This window comes from Marmota monax, unplaced genomic scaffold (assembly GCF_021218885.2).
Source record: "Marmota monax isolate L192 unplaced genomic scaffold, Marmota_monax_Labrador192_F-V1.1 WCK01_AAM20220418_F8-fsc00113, whole genome shotgun sequence".
Taxonomy (NCBI): domain Eukaryota; kingdom Metazoa; phylum Chordata; class Mammalia; order Rodentia; family Sciuridae; genus Marmota; species Marmota monax.
The window spans coordinates 2,691,786-2,717,336 of NW_026694479.1; the positions used below are offsets into that span (position 1 = coordinate 2,691,786).

General features: G+C 36.8%; 1 protein-coding gene across 16 annotated transcripts in view; it reads right to left on the reverse strand.

Moving 5' to 3' along the window:
• The window catches only part of Tenm3 (teneurin transmembrane protein 3), a 2,500,614-nt gene that overhangs the window by 437,519 nt on the left and 2,037,544 nt on the right, over positions 1–25,551 (reverse strand). For all 16 annotated transcript variants that reach the window (XM_058571207.1, XM_058571205.1, XM_058571204.1 and 13 more), the window contains one exon: positions 8,958–9,264. In XM_058571207.1, coding sequence (XP_058427190.1) covers positions 8,958–9,189 — 232 coding nt within the window. In that variant the 5' untranslated portion in view covers positions 9,190–9,264. The remainder of the gene's footprint in view (positions 1–8,957; positions 9,265–25,551) is intronic.

A 25,551-nucleotide genomic window follows, 5' to 3' on the forward strand; every position in this document is an offset into this window, starting at 1 on the left:
TATAAAGTTTCTTCTTTTCTAAATGTTTATGTTTCTGTTTTGTCGCCAAATACAGAATCCGTTTATGAAAGTATTCCATACAAATGTGAAAAACTACAATTTCTACTTGACATTATAGATATCTGACACACACACATATATATAATAGCTAAAAAAAATTAATTAATATTACATAACTGCTTTCTCAATTTTTTCTTTTATATCTGCCTGATTCTGAAAGAGGTGAATCAATGCATCCCATTATAATGTGTTTCAGCAATCTCTTTTTCCCTAATAGTTTTGGTTTATAACTTTAGCTATTACATTGTTTAATGTATATAATTTAAGAGGACTTGCCCTCTGTACTGTGTCTTTTATTGTTTGCTCATTGGTCTTTTTATCCTGTGTAAAGTTTTTTTCTTTTTAAAAAATTTGTTCTTTTTAGTTATGACAGTAGAATGTATTTTGACATATCATACATACATGGAGACTAACTTCCCATTCTTGTGGTTGTACATGATGTGAAGTCACGCTGGTCATGTATTCACATATGACATAGGAAAGCTATGTCTGATTCATTCTATTGTTTTCCCCATTTCCATCCCCCTTCCCTTCCTTCCATTCCCCCAGTTCAATTCAGTGAACCCCCCACCCCACATTGTAAATCAGCATCCACATATCAGGGAGAACATTTGGCCTTTGGATTTTTGGCACTGGTTTATTTCACTTAGTATGATAGCCTCCAGTTCCATTCATTTACCAGTAAATGCCATAATTTCTTTCTCTTTTATGGCTGAGTAATATTCCACTGTGTATATGTACCACATTATTTTTATCCATTCATCTATTGAAGGGCACCTAGGTTGGTTTCATAGCTTAGCTATTGTGAATTGAGCTGTTATGAACATTGATGTGGCCACTTACTATAGTATGCTAATTTTAAGTCCTTTGGGTATATGCTGAGGAGTGGGATAACTGGGTCAAACTGTGGTTCCATTCCAAGTTTTCTGAGGAATCTCCATACCACTTTCCAGAGTGGTTGCATCAATATGCAATTCCTTGTTTATAGAGTTTTTAAAATAAATTCCACCTTTCTGATATTAATGCTGCTGGTCCTGTTCTCTGTATTTACCTGGTGTCTCTTCATTCTCAACCATTTCTTTTAACTATTTTAAGTGTATTCCTTATAAATGCCAGTAACTTTTAGGAACCAATTGAATAGCTGATGTCAAGATTCATGTATTTATGTTTCATGTAATATGTGGCAGGTTTTATTCTTTCCTTCTTGTTTTACGATTCTTTGTGATTTTCCTTGTTTCTTCCTTTTCCTTGGAGCTGTTCTTGCTAATTTGGTCAGGTTGATATCCATTGCCTTTACCCTGCTAATTAGGTAGGTCTATTGTGCTTTTTTTTTTTTTTTCATTCTACTAATGATTGCCTTCCCTTTCTGACATTCAAATTCAAATACATGTTTTTTCATTATTATATGAATGCAAGAGCAATTATTTACCTCCAGTAAAGCTCTATTTCCTTCTCTCTCCATCTTCAGATGAGATGGGATTTTGCAAGACTTTAACTTTCCCTACCACTTTTCCCCAACTACCGAGTAGCTGAGATTGATAAGTACTTTTAGTTCAGCATTTGTTAAAGCTTCCCTCCAGCTGTTCTGGAACCACCATTTGAGGTTTAACTATATATACCATAAAGCTGATTGCTCATCACCTATTCTGCCTAACTTGGTATTCCCCCCTGAATATACTCTATCCATTGTAGATACAGTCTCTGGATCTTTTGTACCCCCAAATTATCTTTCATTCATTCTGAGAGATGAATGGCATGATGGGGTTCAGGACATGCTACCACAAAATATGGCACCTTGGCATTTGAGAAAACAGCAAAGACAAAAGGCTATTCTCCCCCTTCTTGTATCTCTTTCCCTTGAACACGGGTCATAAATCCTAGGAGGGCCACTCTCTGACTTTCTCCCCTACAGCTGGTCACAAGGCCCTCATTGTGTTGATCACCAGGCAGGTAGTTGTAGGGGCAACCATCTATGTGTGGGTGGAGAGGGGAGAGTTGCTGCCCCTGTAAATGACTATGAAGACTCCTTCAAAGTTGTTTTGTTTTGTTTTTCTTTTTGTTTTCCAAATAAGGCCCTCCAGGAAAACTTATAAGGAACCATCCCAAATCTGAGTCACAGTGACTTACCCTTTCTCATTATAATACTAGATTTTCTCCACCCATAGGTATTTTTGTCTTGCATTTTTTGAACACATGATGTTGAGCTCAAACAGAGCATGCTCATGAAGGCATAGGCCTCTACTTACAATGACAAGTCTTTTCTATATAATTATGTATAAAATTCCCCAATAAAAGCCCCTTCTTTCTTTGTTTAAAGAGATAATCCTTTGAGAATTATCTTCAGAGTCCTTCTTATTTTCTCTAAGTAATAAATCTTTCTTCACTTTTTTTTTTATCTCTTGGTTGTACTCATGGGTATTATACTCATCAAGAGGTGAACCCATTGTGTTTGGTTACAATTGGAAAGGTACCCTTCCTATATCCAGAGGAAAGGAACATCCTTCTCTCTGTAAACACAAGAATGCAGAGAAGAAGCGGATCAAACAGGTCTTGTTAAATCAACCTCCCCTTTCCCTCCCAAAGCCGGAAGGGGCTCGCTCTGAAGTTGCCTTATGTGACCAAGAGCAGCTCTTCCAGGAGGAGCTCAGTTGTCTTCAACTCCTCCCTGATGTTATCACTAGTCAAGAACTCACAGGAAATGAGCACCCAAGGTCCCACACTTCACCCAGAGAGAGTGTGTCATAAGCAACTATTTATTCTTTGGAGAGTTGTTACTGGTCAGACTTTTTTGTCACTACTTCTCTCCAAAAGATCCATGCCCATACTTCTTTCTGTAGCTGAGAACACTGCTTAAGCTTCAACCATCTGGTCCTTCCTTGGGTTTCACATTTCATGTGACTCCTATAGGCTTGCACATTGAGAAATCTGTGCACATTTTCCGTTAATATCTATTGTCAGTTTGCTTTAGAGACTGAACTTATTGTAACTTTAGTAGGTGGAAAGAGAGGATTCCTCTGTTGCTATACTACCATCACAACATACTCCATCTCTCTATACTTCTCCATAACTATTCACCTCTTTATCAGACCTAAGCATTAAAATACACACATTTACCTGTTTCTTTGGATCTTCATTTCCTTAGGAAAGTTCCCATGGCACATTAAGTGCAAATTAAATACCTTTGTATGCTCTTCTCTTATTAATCTGCCTTTTGTTATAGGGCCTTAGTGATGAGCCTAGTGATCGCTAAGAAAAGATATCTTTCCTTCTCTGTAATGTCTTCTCTGCATATACCACCCTAAAGCATTATGCCATTATCTTCTAGCTTTCATTGTTTCAGACAAGAAAATCATTATTAGTCTTATTTATTTTTCTTTATAAAAAGAAAAGAAAAAAGTTACTTGATTTTTTTTTTAACCTTAGAATTTTGTAAGGGAAATGTCTTTATCCCCAAAGAATTTTTCTGGTGTGTACTTAGGGATGTGCGTATGTATGTGTGAGTGTGTGCACAGTTATGCATGTGTGTTTATCTTAATTTTGCTTTCTGGTTTAGATACTTCTACTTTGTCCTTAAAACCATTCATTTGGATTTCAACAATGACCCTTCTCTTCTTCAACTTATTTATGTATTCATTTTGGTACTGGAGATTGAACCTAGGGTCTTATGCATTCTAAGCAAATGCTCTACCACTGAGCTATACCTTCTATTCTATTTTATTTTTAAATTTTAAAATTATGGCTTTTCCCTCCCTCTATTATTTGATTGCCAGTGTTGGTTGTGTTGGTGGTGGTTTTTAAATTATTGTTGTTCTTGGTTTTCTGTGAGTGCTCATATTGTAATTATTTAATTTTAGTTCACATTGTCATCTGTCATCTCCACTGCTCATTTTCATTATATGCTTATGGTTCTGTTTGCTTGCATCCTATTCCATTTCTTGCTTGCGGGTTGCCATTAAGCACATTACTTTCCTGAGGTGCCTTAAGAAATAGTGGGAAGTTATGTTAGACTCTAAGGACAAGCCTTTCTACTACTTGATTTCCATAGCTGGCATTCTCATAATATCAAGAGTGGAGAACTGCATCTTTTAGGTTCCCCCAACTCCTGAGGGGCAAAGAAGCCAACTGCTCCTTTCAGGCAAGATCCAAGGGAGAGGCAGGCCAGTCTCTCTCTCTCTCTCTCTCTGGAACCATGAAGTTGCAGTGTTCTTTTCCATCTTTACCCTATTCTGATCTCTCACCAGGCCCTAAGCGAAAACACTTGTATCAGAGTGTTCCTTTAGGACCCTAATAGATTTTCAGCTCCCATTTGCAACCTTGATGACAGTTCAGCTCAGAGGAGATAAGGGGTTGGTTGGGAGATGGGTGAATGAGGCATCAATCAAGCCACCATCAAGCCAGAACCCTGGATAAATATTTACAGGAGAGCCCAAGTTGTTCTAATATTCTTTCTTGAGAAGGGGCACATCTAGAATCTGCAATATTGCATAAAAGATGGGCTAGAACTGGAGATGTAACTCAGTGCTCAAGTATTTGCATACCATGTGTGAGGCTCCTGGTTTACTCCCCAGAATCACACAAAACATAAATAAATAAAGGACTAGGGCTCAGGATGCAGAAGAAGAATCAGGACTTAAGGGACCTACTTTCTTTTGCCTCCCTAACAGAACTCTCCTAAACCATACTTATGCAATGTCATAATGTCAGAACATAAGCCATGTTTGTGGAAGCTGGAGGTTACTGGACACTACTGCTTATGATAAAAATGAAGAAATGCCAAGTCCCAAAGAGAGGAGTTTCTGGAATTGGAACCACACTGTTAGGGAACACCAGAGGCGAGTCACACCTAGCAATCACGGAGTGCCTATTCTTTGTTAATCTGCTTTCCTCTTTCTTCCCTTCCATTCTTTGAAAATGTTTTTTTCTATTTTGATTTCAGTTGTATGTAAACATAGATAGGATGCAATTCTTAAAGTATAAAAACCAACAACCTTTCTCCCCATTGCCAATTTAGAAATTAAGAACAAATGATCTTGGGCTGGGGATGTGGCTCAAGCGGTAGTGCGCTCGCCTGGCATGTGTGCGGCCCGGGTTTGATCCTCAGCACCACATACAAAGAAAGATGTTGTGTCTGCCGAAAACTAAAAAATAAATATTAAAAAATTCTCTCTCTCTCTCTCTCTTTTAAAAACAATTTAAAAAAAGAATAAATGATCTTTTCATTGACCATCTTTTCATTTTAAAATCCTGAAATTCACAGCCCCAACACAGATTACTATTAAACAGTTTGAGTTAGGATTGTCTCAAAGTTGGTTTTCTTAGACGTACGGTTTAGTGGAACAAAAATATTCTTTTTTTTCAAACACTATGTCTTTTTAAATTTTGCCCTTATGGCCAATATTCCTTGTTGGAGTTGACAGCATTCTTGTTTGTCAAGAATACTACAAGCATGTGCAGAGCACAAGAGAGATGAAGCAGAGAAAAAAAATTTTTTTCTTTTATCGATTTTCCAAAACTGTGGTATGATCTTATGCAGCTGTTTCGTAAGAAATGTGTCTCAGACCTGACGGGATAAATTCTCTTCAAAGATGAATCAAAGAAAATAGTATCCAAGAATGCAAAACACGCCATTGTTACCCTAACCCCATCACACCTACAGAGAGCTCCACAGCTGCTGAGAGAGCAACTATTTCCATCACCCATAAACCACACAAAGAGATTGAAATAGAGAGAGAGAGAAGATCTATGTGAGATCCAGTCAAATTACACATACTGTGAAAATGAAATCATCCCCAGCCTTAGAGTATCTAAATATAACACGTAATTAGCAGTAGTCACCTGCCAGTCAGTAAAGCCATAAAAAAATGATTAAAATCAAGTTTGATGATAGGCTATAAATTTGGTGGATAAAAATAAAAACACCACATTTCTAGATTTGAATTCTCCATGTAATTGCATTAACAGGGTCTCTGCTCCCTCCAGCTGAAGTGGCATTTCCTTATGTCATTCAAGGAGTAAGGGGACGCAAGACTGACGAGCTCTTTTAAAACTCCACGGGCAAGCTAAATTAGCATGATTCTTTGGAATTGTTTCAGAGATCTTTGGCTACTATTAATATTTTCCATCTTTCATTTTTATTATGTGTATGATGTCAGGAGCTGTCGCAGGAAGCACATTTTGTCAATTAAATAATTAATCCCACAGCATAATAGTCAGTAAGGAAAAATTGACATTTGTCAGGTTCAAAGAAAATGAAAGCCTGGGAGGATTTTTCATTATGCTTGCTTAAAAAAAAAAAAAAAACCATAATCTGATAGCAGACTCTCCCTATTCATTTCTCTCCTACACCTACGGCTCTTGCTACAAACATACCCCATAGCAAACCATAGGGAAGGAAAAGAATTTGCAATGCTTCCTCCACCTTCATCCTTACCCACCCCAGTACACACTCAGATTAATTTTATTTCCTATATATGTCTCACATTTGCCCACTTCTCACCATTCACTCTACCACCACTTTAATATGGAATTGAAGAAAAATAACTCCAAGGGGCAATTAGAACACTGAATTGCCTATTTTCTGCACAGAGCTTCAAATCCTGAGCACTAGAGGTAGTCTGGCCTGGGGTCAAGTGCTCACTAGCCAGGGGATCTCCAAGCCTCCTGGGTCTCACTCTGTGGAAGGAGGCTACCAGGAGGACCTAGTTATCAGGTGACTGCACACACAACCCACTCAGCGCCTTGGCACACAGTCAGGCATCAATCAGTTCACCTTAGCCAGAATTAGCAGTATGTTCCACTTATGTTTTCATACATTCTCATTGAGGAGCCTGTCAGTGAATCATGGCACCTTCCAACACTGCACTTCTGCTTTTCCTTTCACTTCTGCTCTTAAACTTCTCACTTCTCCACTGGGCTCCTGACACCAGGCCTCCATCTGCTGCCTCGCTCGCTTTCTCCTCGTTGTGCCCCTTTTCCTTCACTAGTCCCTGGCTTGCAAGGAGCTGAGTAATACTACTATTTGGTCCCCAAGAACGTCGGTTCCAGGGTTTCCACAGATGGTATAGCCAATGTCGTCAACAACAGTCTGCACTGGATTAACGCTGCCTAGGAGGTGAAAATTTCAGTGCGCTATTTTTAACCTGTTTAAGCATCCTCCACTCTGCCAAAACTAAATGCTTGCTTGGGGTGGAGATGAATCTCCTCAATGCATCGCACCACATGTGTTACTTTTTTTCTCCTAATAGTATTCCACGATGTAGCCCCCCAACCAAAACAACAACAATAACAAAAACCCCAGGGCACTAAAGAGTTACTTTTATTACAAAATGCAAGTCTTCGTGCTAGGTTCAGATCCTATCCCTGTCTACACTACCTATTTTTTTTTTAATTGGTGATTGATGTACACTTATGCTCTATTTCAGCTGGGTAGACAGTGTGAAAGAGAGAAAAAATCAGGTTTAGAATTGGTACAATGAACTGAGTCTCTTGACTTATGATGAGTACATATGTCAAATATGTGTTCTATGTCTCCTCTAAAAATGAATTTAAAATCTTTAGCTATCTTATCCTTTTTCATAAAATTTGATACCAGCAATCAGCAAGGCATGCTTAAAGGGGGGAAAAAAATCTCTCTTTAGGGAATCAAATGAATTTTCTTTGGTGTAAACTGATGTGGCTGAGTGAATACTATTGCATCTAGCTAGGGAAGGCTCTTTCCACAATGCAGAAAAGAAACATGGGAAAGTTTTGAACAAACTGTTGCACTATAATTTTTTCTTAAATTTGTTCCTGCCCAATATCAAATTCTTAGTCACACTGTCTGTGAAGTGATTGGAAAAGAATGAATATATTATTTACTATTTAGGTTTGATTTATTTCTTCCCCACTAATTTCCTGATTAGATTAACTAAGAAACAGTAAGTTCTGTGTGAACTGTAATGCATGATTTGAATGCAAAAGGGTTTTGTTTTTATTAGTAGTAATTTTGCCCACATCTCAAGACTGTATTAAATGAACTGTATAACTATGAATGCCTCCCTTAAAATAAACTACTGTCTTGGGCTGGGGTTGTGGCTCGAAGGTAAAGCTCTTGCCTACCATGCATAAGGCACTGGGTTCAATCCTCAGCACCACGTAAAAATAAAATAAAGATATTGTGTCCACCTATAACTAAAAAATATTAAAAAAATAAGCTACTGTCTTAAGCACAAAAATTGGTTAGTTTAGTATTGTGAAGTCAAGATGCAGATGTCATTATCCCAGTGGTAGGATATGGATACAGAAAAAAGGGAATGTAAAAATGTTCAAGAAATGTATGCAAATGATCAAGCCACAGCAGACTATTCTACAGGAAACTAGAATGTTTTCAGGTGTAATCTTAATGTACAAGGTTACCTAAGAGAAAGAAGATGGATCCCTTTGATGGCAGGCTCTTGATAATGTGCAGCCTTGCAAATAGCTGGGCTGGATGGAACATGAGATTATCTTGGGTCATAGTTCTTATTTTCTTGTGAGGGACAGGTAGCTTTCCTCTTCCACAGCTCCTGGTTTGCTTGTACTAGTTCTAACTATAAAAGCTATAATCGTGAACACCTTCATTCAAATAAAAAGGAGCCCTACAGACTTGAGTTTCAGGCATATGTGCACAAAATTTGGCCATGCTTAGAACCATAAACTTTACATGTGAATGTGGTACTGTGGAATACCCTGTGCATTGGAGCCAGTGTACCCACAGGTGCCTTTCTACCTCTAATCTGGAATACGGTGCGATCATCTAGCATCTCAGCATAAGAAGTAGTCGGACATGAAAATTGTAAAAATGATCATGTCCCCTTCTGGGAAAAACATGGCACCTACAAGTTAGCAACATGCCTCATCCTGCTAGAACCATTACCTACCTTGTCTAGAATACTCGTCTGCTTCTCTGTGAACCAAATCCTTTACTCTGTTTCCGTAAAGCAGCCGTGAAGAATCATGATCAAAAGCTTTCAAGGTTTCACTGGAACTATAAGACTTCTGCGTAGGGACCCTACACTCCTCATTGTCTGCAGAGGAATTTGTATACCGCCGTTCTTTTTCCCGTCTGCTCTTGGTGAGGGAGCAATAAGGCCTACGTTCTTTCACATCCATACTTCATTCCTTCTGTGTGCACATCGGTCCTGCTTGTTACAAACTGTGCTCAGAGTTCCATTCTCACTGGCCTCTCTGTAAAGATAAAAGGTTGGCATGATATCAGCATAATATTCATCTAAAACCTGACTATGCTCTATCCTTCTCAGTGTGGAGGGTGGTGGAAAAACAACCATCTTGCCTATCTAGGATCTTCCTTTCAACAATAAATTAGTTATTTGTAAGGTGGTTGTAAATATTCTGTAACACCAAGAGGTGAGGCACTTTCTGTTAATGAGAGCTGTGAGTGTTGGTTTAAGCTACTATATCTGAATTTTCACATTAATACCAAAAAAAAAAAAAAAAAAACCCAGCTCAAGCTTAAATTTCACTACAGAAGCCAGCTTAAATTGGCTTCAAAGGTTGGTTAAATTTTCCACAATGGAAAAGTTTCCTCTCGAAGCATTTTCACCATTCACAAATTAATTCCTTTTCTTACAAAAACTTAATAGTACTTTTTCTCAAATATTTTGGTTTTGTTTAAAGAGCAGGAGTAAAGAGGGAGCTTCTTACAACCGAAACTTCTTCAAAAGCTTTGCACATTTTATCATTTTTTACGAAGACTTTTCCTTCCGAGGGCACAATTTTCATGTTTTAAGGACTGAAATGTCTTGATTTGTGGAAAAAGCTGTTCGGCCACTCATACCCGCTTCCTTAAAATGCATTTTCCTCTCTAGCAAATGAATTTAATCAGCACTACCCTGATATTTAAGGCAATTCAAGTGGCTAATTTGATGGGGGTAGCTCCCAAAACTGCCAGTAGCAAGAATAACTTAGAAGGAGCAAGGCAAATCCTGTTTCTTTGCTTAGCAACTCTTTTTCTTGAATTTGCTGAACTAACAGTGGAAAGGGCAAGTAGGCTCTGTTGAGCTAGATCTGGGGTCTGGAAGAGGGAGAGTTAGTTGCCCAGGGCTAATCCAAATTTTAAATAATCCACTTTTGTCTTTATTCTTTCTCATTTTGTCCTTCCTTTTAATCTGAATGTCCCTGAGGGCTTTGACTTCAGCCCTCAGTGTTGTTCCCCCACCCCAATCCTACTTTCCTAAATTTGCTTTGTATTTTGAATGATTCTATAATCAACTTGAAATAAAAAGATTTCCGGCTGGCCCCAGGTCTTCTCTTTGGTTTGCCATCCTTAAGGCTGTAACTTCCATTTAGATATTTTCTTCCATGCAGCGTCCCTCTCCTGAAGAGTCTGTCTCCCTTTCTTCACCATTTGCTATGCTTAGACACACCACACAGCTCTTTAATGTGCTTCCAACTTGGAATCTTGTAACTGCCTCTAATTCTCCCAGGTGGACTCAGTTTAATTGAAGTTGTCAACAACTCTTGATTTTTCCTGCTTAACATTACAATTCCTGTACCTCTCACGTTTGGACTTTTGCTTTCTGTCCAGCTACAAAGAGAGTGGCAAAGATCTCTGGGTTGGAATGACCAGTATTTCAGAGCCTTTGCTTGGAAAGGTTTTGACTGCTCCTCCATACCACCTATTTAGCCAAATTATAGCCTCACCCACAAACCACCCAAATTGCCAACAAAGGGTTCCTTCAAGTGGGGCTCCATGTTTCTCTGCTATTGAATTGAGCTGGACTGTTCAAAGTAATTGGTAATATTTGTAGTTTGGTATTGAACTGTACCTTGATTTCTCTTTTTCTTCTTTTCCATGAATCCAATTTTTTTTTTTAAATGAATTGTTTTCATTGACTCCTTATGATTTACTATTCCATTATTCTTTTACAAATTCTTCTAATAACTGTTCATAGAAATGGTATTTCCTTTAATGTTGCTTTCCTTTCAGTTTAGGATGATAAATAATTTTAAGGTATGTGATAGAAACTATTTTTGTACACTGGGATTGAAACAACAAATCAACTCATTCTTTTTATTGCAATAACTAGAGTTTACTTTAGATGAACATTTACAGAATGACTACCACAAGTTGGGCCAATTTTGGGTACCAAGGACACAGAAGAGAATAAAATGATGTTCTGCACTCATGGATCATACATTTTAGTCAGAAAATCTAAAATCAGAACCATTTTCCACAATAGTGTTTTCAATAAAAATCACTGGTGGCTATAGTTTTATTTATAATCTATTTTTTTTATATCAGGGATTGAATCCAGGGACACGTTACCACTGAGCCACATCCCTGGCCCTTTTCATGTTTTATTTAGAAACAGGGTCTCCCTAAGTTGCTGAGACTAGCTTTGAACTCCTGATCCTCCTGCCTCAGCCTTTCAAGCTGTTGCTATTACAGGCGTGCACCACTGCACCTGGCAAGTGGCCATAGTTTTAGACCAGTCTCCTGCATTGGGTTCCACAGACCAGACTAAAAATCAAAATGGAGTCAACCAGGCTGGGGTTCCATGTCACAAACAGGACCTGGTAACAGTGACCTGACTTTCCTGAACTTCCAAGAAAGAGATAATAACCAAGTTTTCTAAACAGACCAGTTTAATCCACTTGGTAATAATGATCCCTTTGCTTTAATTTTACCAAAAAATAACCCAAGATTACCTGATCTTGACCAGTCATTTTTTTTTTTTCATTTTTCTATGTCCCTCTCCTTGCCTCATAAGGAAAGTAACTTTGAAATGACTGGTTCACATTTTGTTCTTTGTTTCTGCTTTCACTATCCATAAAAGTAACCCCTTTCATTCAGGCCATTGAAACACTGGTTCTGTTTTAGGCAATGAAGTGTTGCAGGATTCTAGAATGTTAAAATAAAGCCAAGTAAGATCTTTAAACTAAATGTTGTCATTTTGTCTCTTGACAGATTGAACAAAAATGTCTGCGTCCAACAAAAATTTTGTTTCCAAAATAGTCTTGATCTCTTCAGAGGAAAGGCCACATAGACCCTCAAAAGTAACTGATCATCAAAAAGCCTTCTAAATGACCAGAAAAATATAATTCAAGCATTCTCAGTAACAGAGATTTGAGATTCAAAATCATTACAGAACTTTCATTTTGTGCCCTAAGTTGACATCTATTTTAAAATAAATGTTGCTAATGATTGGATCAGAAAACCATGTCCCAAAATATGGTGCTTTGGTATGCTGAGTAATTTGCTTTTGAATGTAACAAGAATTCTCTTTACTGTACAATTTTCATTGATACAATTTTATACTCTTTCAAATTGGATAATAATGGTATTCTTTAAAAAGTAATATGAAGTATACCATCACAATTAAAGATACAACTTTGTGGTTATGTTACCAAATGTTACAAACCAATATTATATGTTAATAAATTAGCAATAAAAAGATAAGTTTGTGTATTTTTAGGGTTTTGTTGTTGTTGTTGTTGTTATTGTTGTTTCCTTTTGGTGGGGTGGTACTGGGGCCTTGGAACTACATTCAAAACTCAAGAAGATAATTTTAGGTACTCTTGAACTTCATAGACCATCTCTACCATCAAATATCTGAGTTTGCTTTATTTGTGAAGCAATTTAAAGTACCATAATAAAGCAAGATATGATACACTGTCAGAGACAGAGGCAATTTGATCTTAGACACTCCAAACAATAAAAAGTCCTTTGTATTTCTCTGATTCCATTTTTGTACATAGTTCAAACTCTTCAAGGATTCAATCTACTCTGTGGCATTTGTAACTAGTGATATGTTTCTGATGGAAGTCAATGAGCTCAACACAACTTCAAAAGGCAGTTTTCTATGTTATCTCCTCCACTCAATGCTGAAGATGAGAAGGTTAAGAAGTGCAGCTGCTAAAGGAGTGCTAAATAGTTGAAACACTTTGATGGTGACTACACAGTCCTACACAAGGAAGAAGGTCACTGTGCATATATTCCTCATTAAGAACTCAATGAATAGGACATGAGTCGAATCAGTAGGCAAAGCCTTTGAGAAAGAAAGAAAAATACGAGAAAGAAAATTTGATCAAAATCTTTTGATTGAACTGGCAAGTATACAACAATATTAAACTGATTTGGTTAATTTTCATTAATTCATTGAAAAACAACCCAGGTACTAATCATAATACTCCTCTGGAAATCACTGCTAGTCCTAAAGCAAATTGTATTACTTAGTTAATTGTTTTGCTTTAATATAGATGGTCTCATCTGGGGAGAGTTTGACTTGATTTTTCAAGGGTATGATGGTGTGAAAGCAATATACACGCAGTATAAACTATACTTTGAATTTTGATCTTTTTCTAGGCTAGTGACCTATAACACAATACTCTCTGGGGAGGCTGGACAGTGGCAGTGAACCACAGCTCCCAGTCAGCCATGCAACACAAAGGTAAACAACTGATACTCTATAGTGTATTTTGTTGCTAAGCTAAGGTGTTTGGAAGGCTTGGTGTATTAAGTATATTTTGACTTAAAACATTTTCAGTTTACAATGGGTTTATCAGAACATAACCCCATCCTAAGTTGAGAAGCACCTATACTCTGAAAAGTATTTGACTTTTCAAATGAGCAGGCAGTTCCTGATTTATGGACACTAACAGAGGGTGACCATGTCCTATATTTCAGATATATTACTTGTCCAGAAAACTGAACATTATTACCTTTTTGCATGTTCCTAATTCCAAAGAAATATTTTTAAATTGTATCTTTAGAAAGTAATCTGATTTTAATTAGAGTATGTACACATCTTTAAAACCCTTGATGTCAGTGATTATAATTTTTCAGGTCTATAAGAAGTATCCTTAAACTCAACTGTGGTTCTAAAATGACACGAACTGAAATAAAAACATATACACAGACCCAAAAGATTAAACAGCCTATTGGTCAAACTCATTCAGGATTCCATTGTTATTTATTTTCTGTAAGAATTACAAATATTACGAAAATGCAACCTTTAATATCTTTCTACATAGATTGTCCCTCTGTCTTTACTATATTTGGAAAACTCACCCAAAAGAATAAGTAGACTTCAGACAAACACTAATGTATCCTCCCACATTTCAGAATAAAGATTTAAATTAAGTTTTTTTGTACACAATTCCAAATTTTTGTCTTTTGTTACAATTCATATTTCCCTAATAAGGTAGTATTTATAAATTATTACTAGTTGTGTTAGTCAAACAGTAAATACAATTTTGCATACCATAAGAATTTTCCTTTATTGAATAGCTAGATTAATACCAACTGAACACAAGAGGAAATCAGTTGCTATTATTCATTTTAGAGGAAATCAAAGAGTTGAAATAAGAACACAAATAAAATCATATTATGGTAACTTGTTCCAGTAATGCTAACTTCAAGTTTAACTAGAATTTGAACTTACAGATTCAAAAAACAGAATGAAAGAGACTATAAGTATCATGTTTGTGGTTCAAAGTTAAAACATGAATAGTATTGTTAAAGGAAAGATGAAAGAAAGGTGAGTCTGTAGATAGATGTTGTTGAGGAGATACAGGTAGGGAGAAAAATAAATAAAACATCACCAGTAGTAGTGGTTGAAAAGGAGAAAATGAGTCAAGTTGCTTTCTTTAAACATGACAGGTCATAAAGAGAATATTCAATAGTAATGAGAAGTAAGAAATCGTCTTCTGCTTCCAACAAAGATGGAGTAACAAGAACTAGATTTATTCTCCTGTCTAAAGTAACAACAACAAAAATCTGAAATAATAGTTTTCAATCCATTGATATCAGCAGTGAAGGCTAGTGAGCCCAGAGACATGGGAAACAAACCTGGGGGACCCCTGACTCACTGCCTTGACAATTTCCAGACTATAGCACTGGAAGGAGGAAACCCAGGGAGAGCCCTAACCTAGCAGACTTCCTAAATTAAAGAGATAGAAGTGAGTCCACGGGAACAGGTCATTAGAATTTGCAGGACAAAGTGTTGGGGAAAAATGACACACATAGAAAAAGAACCCTAGGCATCTGCAGAGGGCTTGTCTTGAGTATTCAGCAGATATTCAGCACATGTGTGTGAATTGGCCAGAGAAAGAATTATCTGGAAGGAGGATTGCAAGTTTTCCAAACCTCAGTACTACAGACTCTTTGGAGAAAAAAAAATTATTTTTGTGAGGGTCTCTCTTATACTACAACGTTTATCAGTATTTGTAGCCTCTATCCACAGGATGCCAGCAGTTCCCCCAATTATGACAATCAAACATGTTTCTAGACATTACCAAATATTCCTGGGAGCAAAATGGTCCCCCTTAAGAGCATTAAATTACAGGTAGTGTATCCAAGGTTCATATAAGAATAGTGTTTGTTCTCACCAGCCAAATTAGAAAAACCTCATAATTTATTGGGCAATCCCACTCAAGAAGATCTTGCCTATTATGGGGAATATTTACCATCAGACTAATCACTGGACCATGTAACAAATCTTAAAAGCAAGACCAGAAAGGATCAAACCATTTGCAAATTGCTTAACTAACTGCCTCATTAAAAAAAAAAAGAAGAAAAGAAAACTCAAGAGTCTGTCATTCATTGATAGATTATCAGGCATGTAATGAAGCAGGAAAACAAGAGAAAAAGAATCAATTAATTGAAACTGACCCAGAACTGATGTGGATGTTACAATTAATAGACAAGAACGTGAATTTTAACTGTGTTCCATATGCTTGAAAAATTAAATACAGACTTGCAATATATATATATATAAAAAAGACTCACATCAAGTTTCTGGAAGAAAACTACGGAGTCTGAAATGAAAAATACAATGGATGGTATTGATGGCAGATTAGATATTGCAGGAGAAAAGAGTAGTGAACTCAAAGAGTAGTCCCTACACAAAATAAAGCCCAGAAAAAGATAATGGGTAGATAACTAAATAAATCACCAGTGAGACAGATAGAGGACTCTAAGAGGCTAATATAGATGTAATCAGAATCCCCAAAGAAGAAGACAGACAGTAGTGAAAAGAAACTACATGAAGAAGAAATAACTGAATGGGCTGGGGATGTGGCTCAGGTGGTAGCGCGCTCGCCTGGCATGCGTGCGGCCCGGGTTCGATCCTCAGCACCACATACAAACAAATGTTGTGTCTGCCGAAAACTAAAAAATAAATATTAAAATTCTCTCTCTCTCTCTCTCTTTCTCTTTAAAAAAAAAAGAAGAAATAACTGAAAAAACATTTCAAATTTGGTGAATACTATAAACCCAAAGCTATTAGAGCCTAATAGAACAAGAAATGTAAGAAAACTCTACCAAACCATCTGATTTTGTGTTAATATTGTTCAAAATCAGTAATGAGAAGATAATCTTAAAGCAGACACAGAAAAAGGCAGGTCCCATAGAGCTTCTCAATGAAAATAAAATACACAAAAAGACTTTAGAGAAACTTCTTTAAAATACTGAAAGTAAAAAGAACTGTCAGCAAGAATTCTGCACCCAATCAAAATACCTCTCAAGAACTAAGGTGAATTAAACCCTTTTTCAGACATACAGAAGCTAACCCATCAGCAGACTTGCACAACAGTGACAACAACAAATGTAAAGTAAGCCCTTTGGCAAACAGAAAGTGACATCATTTTGTAATGTGGGTCTGTTCAAGGAATGAACAGCACTTGAAAATGGCAAGTGCATGGCTAAATATTTAAGATAGTTTTTCTTAACCAAATCTTAAAAGAGGATCATTTAAACAAAAATCATAGCAATGTATGGTAGGGTTTGAAACATGTGAGTAAGGAAAATGTATTGCAAGAGTAAATAAAGGAGGGAAATAAATACAGGTGGGAAGGGGAGAAACAAGTAACCTTTGTAAGGTTTGTATACTGCTTGAGAAGTGACATAATATCACTTCAAGGTAAACAGTGCTATATTAAAGAGGTATACTTCAAACTTATAGTAAGAATGAAAATAACAAAACAAATCACAATTAGTAAGCCAAAAGGCATAATGGAATAAAAAGAAACATAAAAATATTCAATTTTAATCAAAAGAAGGCAGAAAAGAGGAACAAAAAAATATATGGGACAAATAAAAAACAAATAGCCAAATGATAGGCATAAATCTAACCAAGTCAATAATGACGTGAAATGCAAATGTCCTAAACATCCCCCAAAATCCAGATATTTTTACATTGGATTAAAAAAATACATTGTAAAACTCAGATATTTTACATTGAATCAAATCTCATGCTGCTTCCAGCAAACATACTTAAATATAAAGACAGAAATGGGTCAAAAGTAAATGGGGATGGGAGATGTGAAACCGAAACAATATCAATAATCACACTAAATATAAATTGCACAGATGAATGACATGGCAGAAATTGTCAGACTGGATGGGAAAGTGAATCAAGGCCAGAAGGAGGAGCACTCTGCAGTAATGCATGTGTGGACATAGGTGTACACATGGCAAATTGAGATCATTAATTTCTTTACTTATCTTTTTATCACACACATAGAATACCTACCTACCACCTGTCAGTCATGGTGAGAAGCACTGGGAATGGAAAAATAAACAAGGCATAGTTCCTTTCAGATTGAAAGAGGAAAGAGAATGTAGAGAATTAGTGACACAAGAAAATATATAATTAAAACTGTACAAATGCTGCATGAAACAATCACGTCACTAAGATAAAAGATGTAATCTAATTGATAATTAGGGCCAAAAGAAGACTTCTCCAGAACAAAATACGTTTAAGGCAAGACTCATAGCTAATATGCTTTAGCCTGATTACCAGTATATATGTCACAGGCAAGGGGTTGCCAACAGAACAGGCCAAGCTGAGAGAATAACATGCCCCAAAGTACTCAGAGCTCAGTGGTAAAGAGAGTGTGTGTGTGAGGCCAGCAGTACACAAATACAAAACAGCAACCAAAACAACAAAGAAACACTGAGGTTGGGAAGAACATGGCAGACAAATGCTGATGGGGCATAGTATATAGGAAGAAAGGAGGAGGCATGAGATGAGTCCAGAGTGATCTAAAAGGTGAGATGCAGAATTTACAGAAGAGGCTAAACAGCTCCATTCATGGTTCACCAGTATTGGACCGCTACTAGAGAATTGTAAGCAAGAGCGTAACCAGGTTTTCAGTTTAGAAAGATCTCTCTAGCAGAAATGTGAAGAATTAGGAATAGTGGTTTGGAGCAAAAGTAGGAAAACTTGTTGACAGATTTTTGCAGATGTCCAGGCAAGAGACGGAGTTTAGACTAGGAAGCATGAAATGGCAGCAGAGATTTAGAGAAGGGACTAGATTAGAGAAAACATTTGAGGTGGCATCAGCACAACTGTGATGGTGTTGGTGTTATGGTTTAGATATGAGGAATCCCCCAAAAGCCCAAGTGCAAGACAATGTAAGAATATTCAGAGGTGAAATGATCAGATTAGGAAAGTCTTAACTTAATCAGTGGATTAATGTGCTGATATGGATTACTGAGTGGTAACTATAGGCAGATAGGGTGTGGTGGAGGTGATAGGTCACTGGAGGTGTGACTCTGGGGTCTATATTTTGTCCCTGGTGAGCAGTTCTCTCTCTCTGCTTCCTGGGTTCCATGTCCAAAACTACTTCTCTCGGCCATGTCCTTCTGACATGATGGTCTGTTTCTGTTGGGGCCCAGAGCTATGAAGTCAAATGTCTATGGACTGAGACCTCTGAAACCATGAGTCAAGATAAGATTTTCCTCCTATATATTATTCTTTTTAAGCCTTTTGGTCACAGCTCACTAAAACACAAGGGTTGAAATATGAGTAAGGAAAAAGAAAGAGCTGAGACTGACACCAGGTTTCTGGATAAAGCAGCTGGGCACAAGAAGTCTCCTCCTGAGACAGAACAGGAGGCCATCCTCTAGACACTGTTTAATACACACTTCCAATTTTTGCGTTTTCTTTTATTGAAAACATATATGAAGCAGGTAATACTTGTTCCTTATACAAACTAAAAAATAAACAACAAAAAAATTGCCCTCTTAACATTTTGGTGCTTACCTTTTCAGACATTTTCTGTGTGTGTGGTGTGTGTGTGTGTGTGTGTGTGTGTGTGTGTGAGTGTGTACGTGTATTATATATATGTATATATAATATGAATAATCTTGTACCCTCCTTTTGCTTACTATATTAATATTTTCAGGCAAAAGATATTTATGTTTTTATTTTAAAAATAAAAAAGGACATTGTTTTAAAACTCAAAACTATTCTTCATGTTTTGTCATGAAGACAGCAAATATGTAAACTTAGATAATAAAATAAATAGGAACAGCGTACTAAAATAGCTACTGAATAAATGTAAATACTGGAAATTTTTTAATTGGAAAATATATAGAACAGCGCCTTAGGCGATAAGAAAAGTAGCTTAAATCTCATCAAATCATTAAAAATTCTTTCAAAAATATTTATATGGGAAGGAAACAGAAACTGAAAATGATCAAAAAAGAAAAAAAGGACAATGAGGTTTGTTTACTCAGTAATGTAAAATGGGAATATATTCAATACTCTAAAAACAAAATAATTCACCTGCAAGGTTTGAAGTTAAAAGTGATTTATTTTTCTGATAAAAATTATAAACATATTTAATAGATAATATATCAATACAGTTAGGTAGTCCATGACTGCAAAGGCATGAATAAATACTGGAAGGTCATAATCTCTATACTTAGAATAGATGGGAAAGGCAATCAAGAATCCAATACAGCTGAGTCAAATGGAGATTTCCTAGACTGCAAACCTTTAAGGTAAAGTGTAAATAATATTTCTCAAATTGTCTGCTTTCCTGGACCAACCCAATATCCATCATATCTACTTAAACATTTCTGTGATGGTTTAAAGCAATACCCTGGATATAGAGGCCACCAATTTCTTCACTTGTGCTTCAGCAAGAGCCAGGTCTTTGAAAATTCTGACAGTAATAACATCTGGTTCAGAAGGAAAAGCAAGGAACACAATTATGTGTCATGTGGATGATACTGTGCTGTTTAAATGACCTCAAATACATACTAGCTAGTTGGGCGTGAAAGTGCACACCTGTAATCCCAACTACTTTGGAGGCTGAAGCAGGAGAATTTCTAAGTTCAAGGTCAGCCAGGGCAATTTAGTGAGACCTGTCTCAAAATAAAAAAAAAACAAAGAGGGCTTCATATACAGCTCAGTGCTTGCCTAACATGTTCTAGGCCCTGGGTTCAATACTCAGTACTGCAAAATAAAGAATGAATGAATGAATGAATAAATAAATAAATGACACTAAATAAAAATACAACAAAATAGACACCATTGATTTCACTCCAGACATATTGTTTTAATTGAGTGAGGTTCTTCTATTTTCAACCAAACATTCACATCTTGGTGGACATGCCAGCCACAATCAAATACCCAATGACAATAATAACTTCCATTTAGTCATGTTAGGTATTTTACACATAGAATTTCTATCCCTAACAAAAACACAGGAATTTTGAGTTATTTTCCAATTGTACGGATGAGGAAATATAAGAACTAATAACACCTCTCAAATCACACAATTAGTAGTGGCTAGATTGGGATTCATACTCCTGCATGGTGCTCTTCCATTTATTTCTTTGCAGTTGCCACACTATACAACCTGTGTAGCATCAGTTCCCATTCAAACCTTTAGTTGTAATCAGAGAAAAATAAGGAAGTTTGTTGGATGGTTTGAAAAACAACTACAGTCTGCTATATCATAAGTGACTAAAAGACAGGTATTACTGACCTGGTGACAGCTGGCAAGGCTGTGTACAACTGGGGCAGCTTCTTAAAATGAAGAGCTAATATTATTTCCCTAAGTGCTGGGCATCTTCTTCTCTTTAAGAGGAGACATAAAAGCTCCTTGATGAATTATTAATTTCAATCTTGATTATTTATTGAATGCTTAAAATATGTCAGGTGCTTTACATATATGACCTCATTTAATCCTCACAACAACCTTGCCAAGTAAGAATTATAAACTCCATTTTCATGTAAGAGAATTAAGGATCAGAGAGATTAAGTGGCTTGTCCAAGGTCAGAGTCAGAAAGTAGCTGAGCAAAATTTGAACACACTTCAGTTTAATTTCCAATCTCTATTCTGTCGTTTTTTTTTTTTTTTTACATTATTACATCTTTATTTTTTAATTTTTTTTGATATTTATTTTTTAGTTGTAGTTGGACACAATACCTTTATTTCACTTATTTATTTTTATGTGGTGCTGAGGATCAAACCCAGGGTCTCGCACATGTGAGGCAAGCGCTCTACCACTGAGCCACAACCCCAGCCCTATACCTTTATTTTATTTATTCATTTTTATGTGGTGCCAAGGATTAAACCCAGTGCCTTGCACTGCCAAGCAAGCGCTCCACCACTGAACCACAACCACAGCCCCCCAGTCTCTATTCTTAACCACTGGACTACACTTTTGAATCTTAGAACAAAAAGGAGATTTAAACTATAAAAAACACCAGCACCACCACCATCAACAACAACAAACTGCAAAATAGAGAGAGAGAGAGAGAGAGAGAGAGAGAGAGAGAGAGAAATGACAAAAAAGAATTTAACAAACTGTGTCAGAATGTCAACAGATCCAGTATTAACAGCCAATGAAGGCTGTCATATTGAAAATACCATCATAATTAAATTTGCAGAGATGCCAGTACCCAGGAGGCAAAAATAAAAACCATGTAAAATTCAACTGAAAAATAAGAAGAATATAAAATTTAAGACCAAGAAGATAGAATAATGCTAGAAAGTTGCTTCTTCAGGGAAAAGACAATTAGGGGGAACAAAAAATAATACTTGTGAAATGTGTGTCATAGGGAGACATGGTCACAGTTACCTTGATTTGTCTTCATTCCATGGGATTTAGGCACCCAAGGGGAGAAGCTCTCCCACATCAGAGCTGTCATGGTTTACTGAATTATTTTTGTATGCCCTGCATTTCCCTACATAAACAGTCCTCCCCAACACTGGGCTTAAGGGGTTCATGTGGAGCCAACCCCAATCCTAGGGCCCAGGAACTGCCTGCACAGAATTTCTGACTTGTTTGGGAATGCCCATGTGACCTAATTCAGGCCTGGAAGGTCAGTCCCAGGACATCTGATAAAATGATTGGAAATGAGCCTACTCTTTTCATTGGCATTGCTAATCTGGGAAGTTGTAAACTTGGCATTGCTTATGTTTTTGGAGGAAGGCTGTCTGCCATTGAAGTCTACGGAGAAGAAACAGACCTGAGACAGAGAGAAACACAATTCAGAAACAATTAAGTTCTTACCCTGAATTTTTCAACAACAACAAAAAATCTAAAAAACTGGGGAGGGAAATAAAGCACAAGTTTTTGTTGAGGCAAACCTGAAGTCTAGCTCCTCTACTGACAATTCATGTGATATGTGAACTTGGACAGGGTACTAGAACTCTCTGAAGCTTATTTAATTCTCTGAAAGGCATATGATGACATATATATATATATATATATATATATATATATATATATATATACATATGTATATATATACACATATATATATATACATATGTATATATATAACATGATAAAAGTTTTTTAAAGCATTTAGTACAGTGAGAGGCACATGAGAACTTGATAAAAGCCAGCTATTATAATTCAATAAAGAATATTATCCTGTGTCCAAGAACTATGTCCATTGTCATTAATTAGGCTTACACCTAAGTAATCTGGGGAAACTGAGATGGAAAAATATATCAAAGCTCCATTCTGTAAGGTTTGAGATCAAGAAATTATATATCTGTAACAAAACTGATATTCTGGGGCTGGGGTTGTGGCTCAGTGGTAGAGTGCTTGCCTAGCATGTGTGAGGCACTGGGTTCTATCCTCAGCACCATATAAAACATAAAGAAAGGCACTTAAAAAACTGATATTTTGCTAAAATGTTTGAATGAAATTTTTGTTTTGAATTTTTATGAGCTTATTTGTAAATGTGATATCATCAAATGAAGGGTGAGGAAGTTCCTGCATCTATAGTTTGAAAATGATTTCATTTATAATGCTATCCAAATATTTACATCTTAGTAGTAGATGGCAGTAGACAAACACTGGAAGAGCTTTCAAGAGCAGCAATAAAACTGATTAAGAGCCTCTAGATTGGAAGAACTATGTTAGGTTTATTTTAGAAACAACTAGGTGGAGACCTGATAACTACCCACAAGTATTTGGAGAATAAAGGATAACTGCAGTTATTCATGCCTCTGTAACCCACAGGCAAAATTACTATAATAAACATACTCTCTGTCTACTGCCCACCAGACAGTTTTCATCTGTCTGAAAAGCACCAACCCAGCCAAATGGCACCTTCTTAACAGATTCCTGGAGAGCGGGAAACTCAGGTGCAACGCCAGAAGTGAATGTCTCCCTCAACATGGCATCTCATAGTGGAGTGAGGAAACCCCACTTTCTCCTTAAAGTGGTGAGGTCAGAGAATAAAATAAGCTTCAGAGAGTTCTAGTACCCTGTCCAAGTTCACATATCACATGAATTGTCAGTAGTGGAGCTAGACTTCAGATCTGCCTGCACAAAAACTTGTGCTTTATTTCCCTCCCCAATTTTTTAGATTTTTTGTTGTTGTTGAAAAATCCAGGGTAAGAACTTAATTGTTTCTGAATTGTGTTTCTCTCTGTCTTAGGTCTGTTTCTTCTCTGTAGACTTCAATGCCAGAGTAGCTTCAGGGTTTAATAATGCCTTTTGGTTCAGTCTGAGTTGTCCAAAGAACTGAGGAAACCCTCTTAGCTTGCTGTAGAGACCATGGGGCCTGGCTCAGGTCTGAACTCTGACTCGGCGGGCTTGGAAAACGGTTCCAATGTTGTTACCACTAGCATAGCAAGCAGGCTGTGCACCTACTCTAGAGGATTCCATTGTCTTTGATATTTTTCTTCCTCTGTGTTTATTGTTTGTTTTTAAACAAATTTTAGTGCAACAGTACCAGGGAATATAAATATGCTTGACTAAGGTATAGGCTCACATAATTTAATGTTTTGACATCCCAAGTTTAGTCACACACCTTAAAGTGCATATGTACAATACACTCAAATATTGTAACTTTGCATAAATGCTGCCAAACAGCCAAGTAAAAATAGGAAGCATGTATCCAATTACTTAGGTCTGGATTTCCTGGATGTTTTATATCATAAAGACAGATATGTGCATAATTTATCATTTTTAAAATGCTAGGTAGACATGGCCAAACTCAGGTGACAGGGGGTATCTGCTGAGGGTTAAGTGTGGGTTGAAATCCACCCTGTGCCCTGCTCTGGAGCAGTGCCCCTTGAGCTGTGTCTGCTCAAAGGAGGAACCTTTCAATAACGATACAAAGTCTCAATAGTAGGAAGAATAGGGTTTTTTTTTTTTTTTATGCTGTCACTAATGATAGTTTTAAACCACGGCACAGGATGAAAATGGACCCAGGAAGTAGATAAAAGTGTTGCCTTCTTGGATGTCTGCTGAAGTAGGATTCTCTCAATGCTCTTCTTGACCACAAAAGGGCAGTGCAAGCAAGAGTGTTCCAAGAGAAACAGGGAGAAATTCCGTTTCCTTGGGTTCCCTGTTGACGTCTGCCAAGTGGAGAAGCTGGACTTTTGCCACTGTGCTTCATATCTTGGTGATGTATTCTAGACAATTGTTAAAAACCACACTTTCAAGGTAAGCTAGTAAATTGTGGTTACTCAATAAATATTAAACCGCAACAACAATTTGGAGAAAGTCAAATGGGTCTGTTTCTTCAAAGAAAGGCATTACTGAAGTACAATAGTCACTGTTGAGAAAATATGATCTAATTTTGGCCACTGTGGCTTTGCTGTAATTTAATTTGCTATTCATCTCATTACAAAATAGTTTTGCTATCAGTTAATAGTTACTGTTATAATCCACATGCCAGGAGGATTTTAAATCTAATTGGGAGAGAGAACTAAAGAAAGAACTCCAATATATGAAAATACCTTTGTCAGGTAAGGGCTACCATACTTTTCCATCACCTTCCTAACTGAGTGTTGGCATTTCTGTCCTAGTCTGGAGGTAGTGCTTCTACAAGGAGGAGGTGCATTATTTTAATACTCAATTTAATTTTTGGTCCCTCTTACTTTGTAACTACCAGTAGGGGGACAATTAGCACTGATTATAATAATTATTTTGTACAATAGGCACCTGCCACCTGTGGACTAGACTGAGACCACTAAACTGATTTCATGTGGGTCACCAAGTATTAATGACTACTAATTATTATTAGTCTGAATTTCCTCCTCTTCCCCTGCCCCACCCCTAGCCCATTCACAATCACCCATTATTCTCTGGGTACATGTGTAAATTGGTAATACCACTTTGGAAAGAAGAAATCATGAATAGAAATATTTCTGTGATTACTTTAGGAAAACAGCCACATTTCATTGTATTATTCCTACAGTATATAGTAGTAAGCATGTAATGTGAAATATATTTTAATT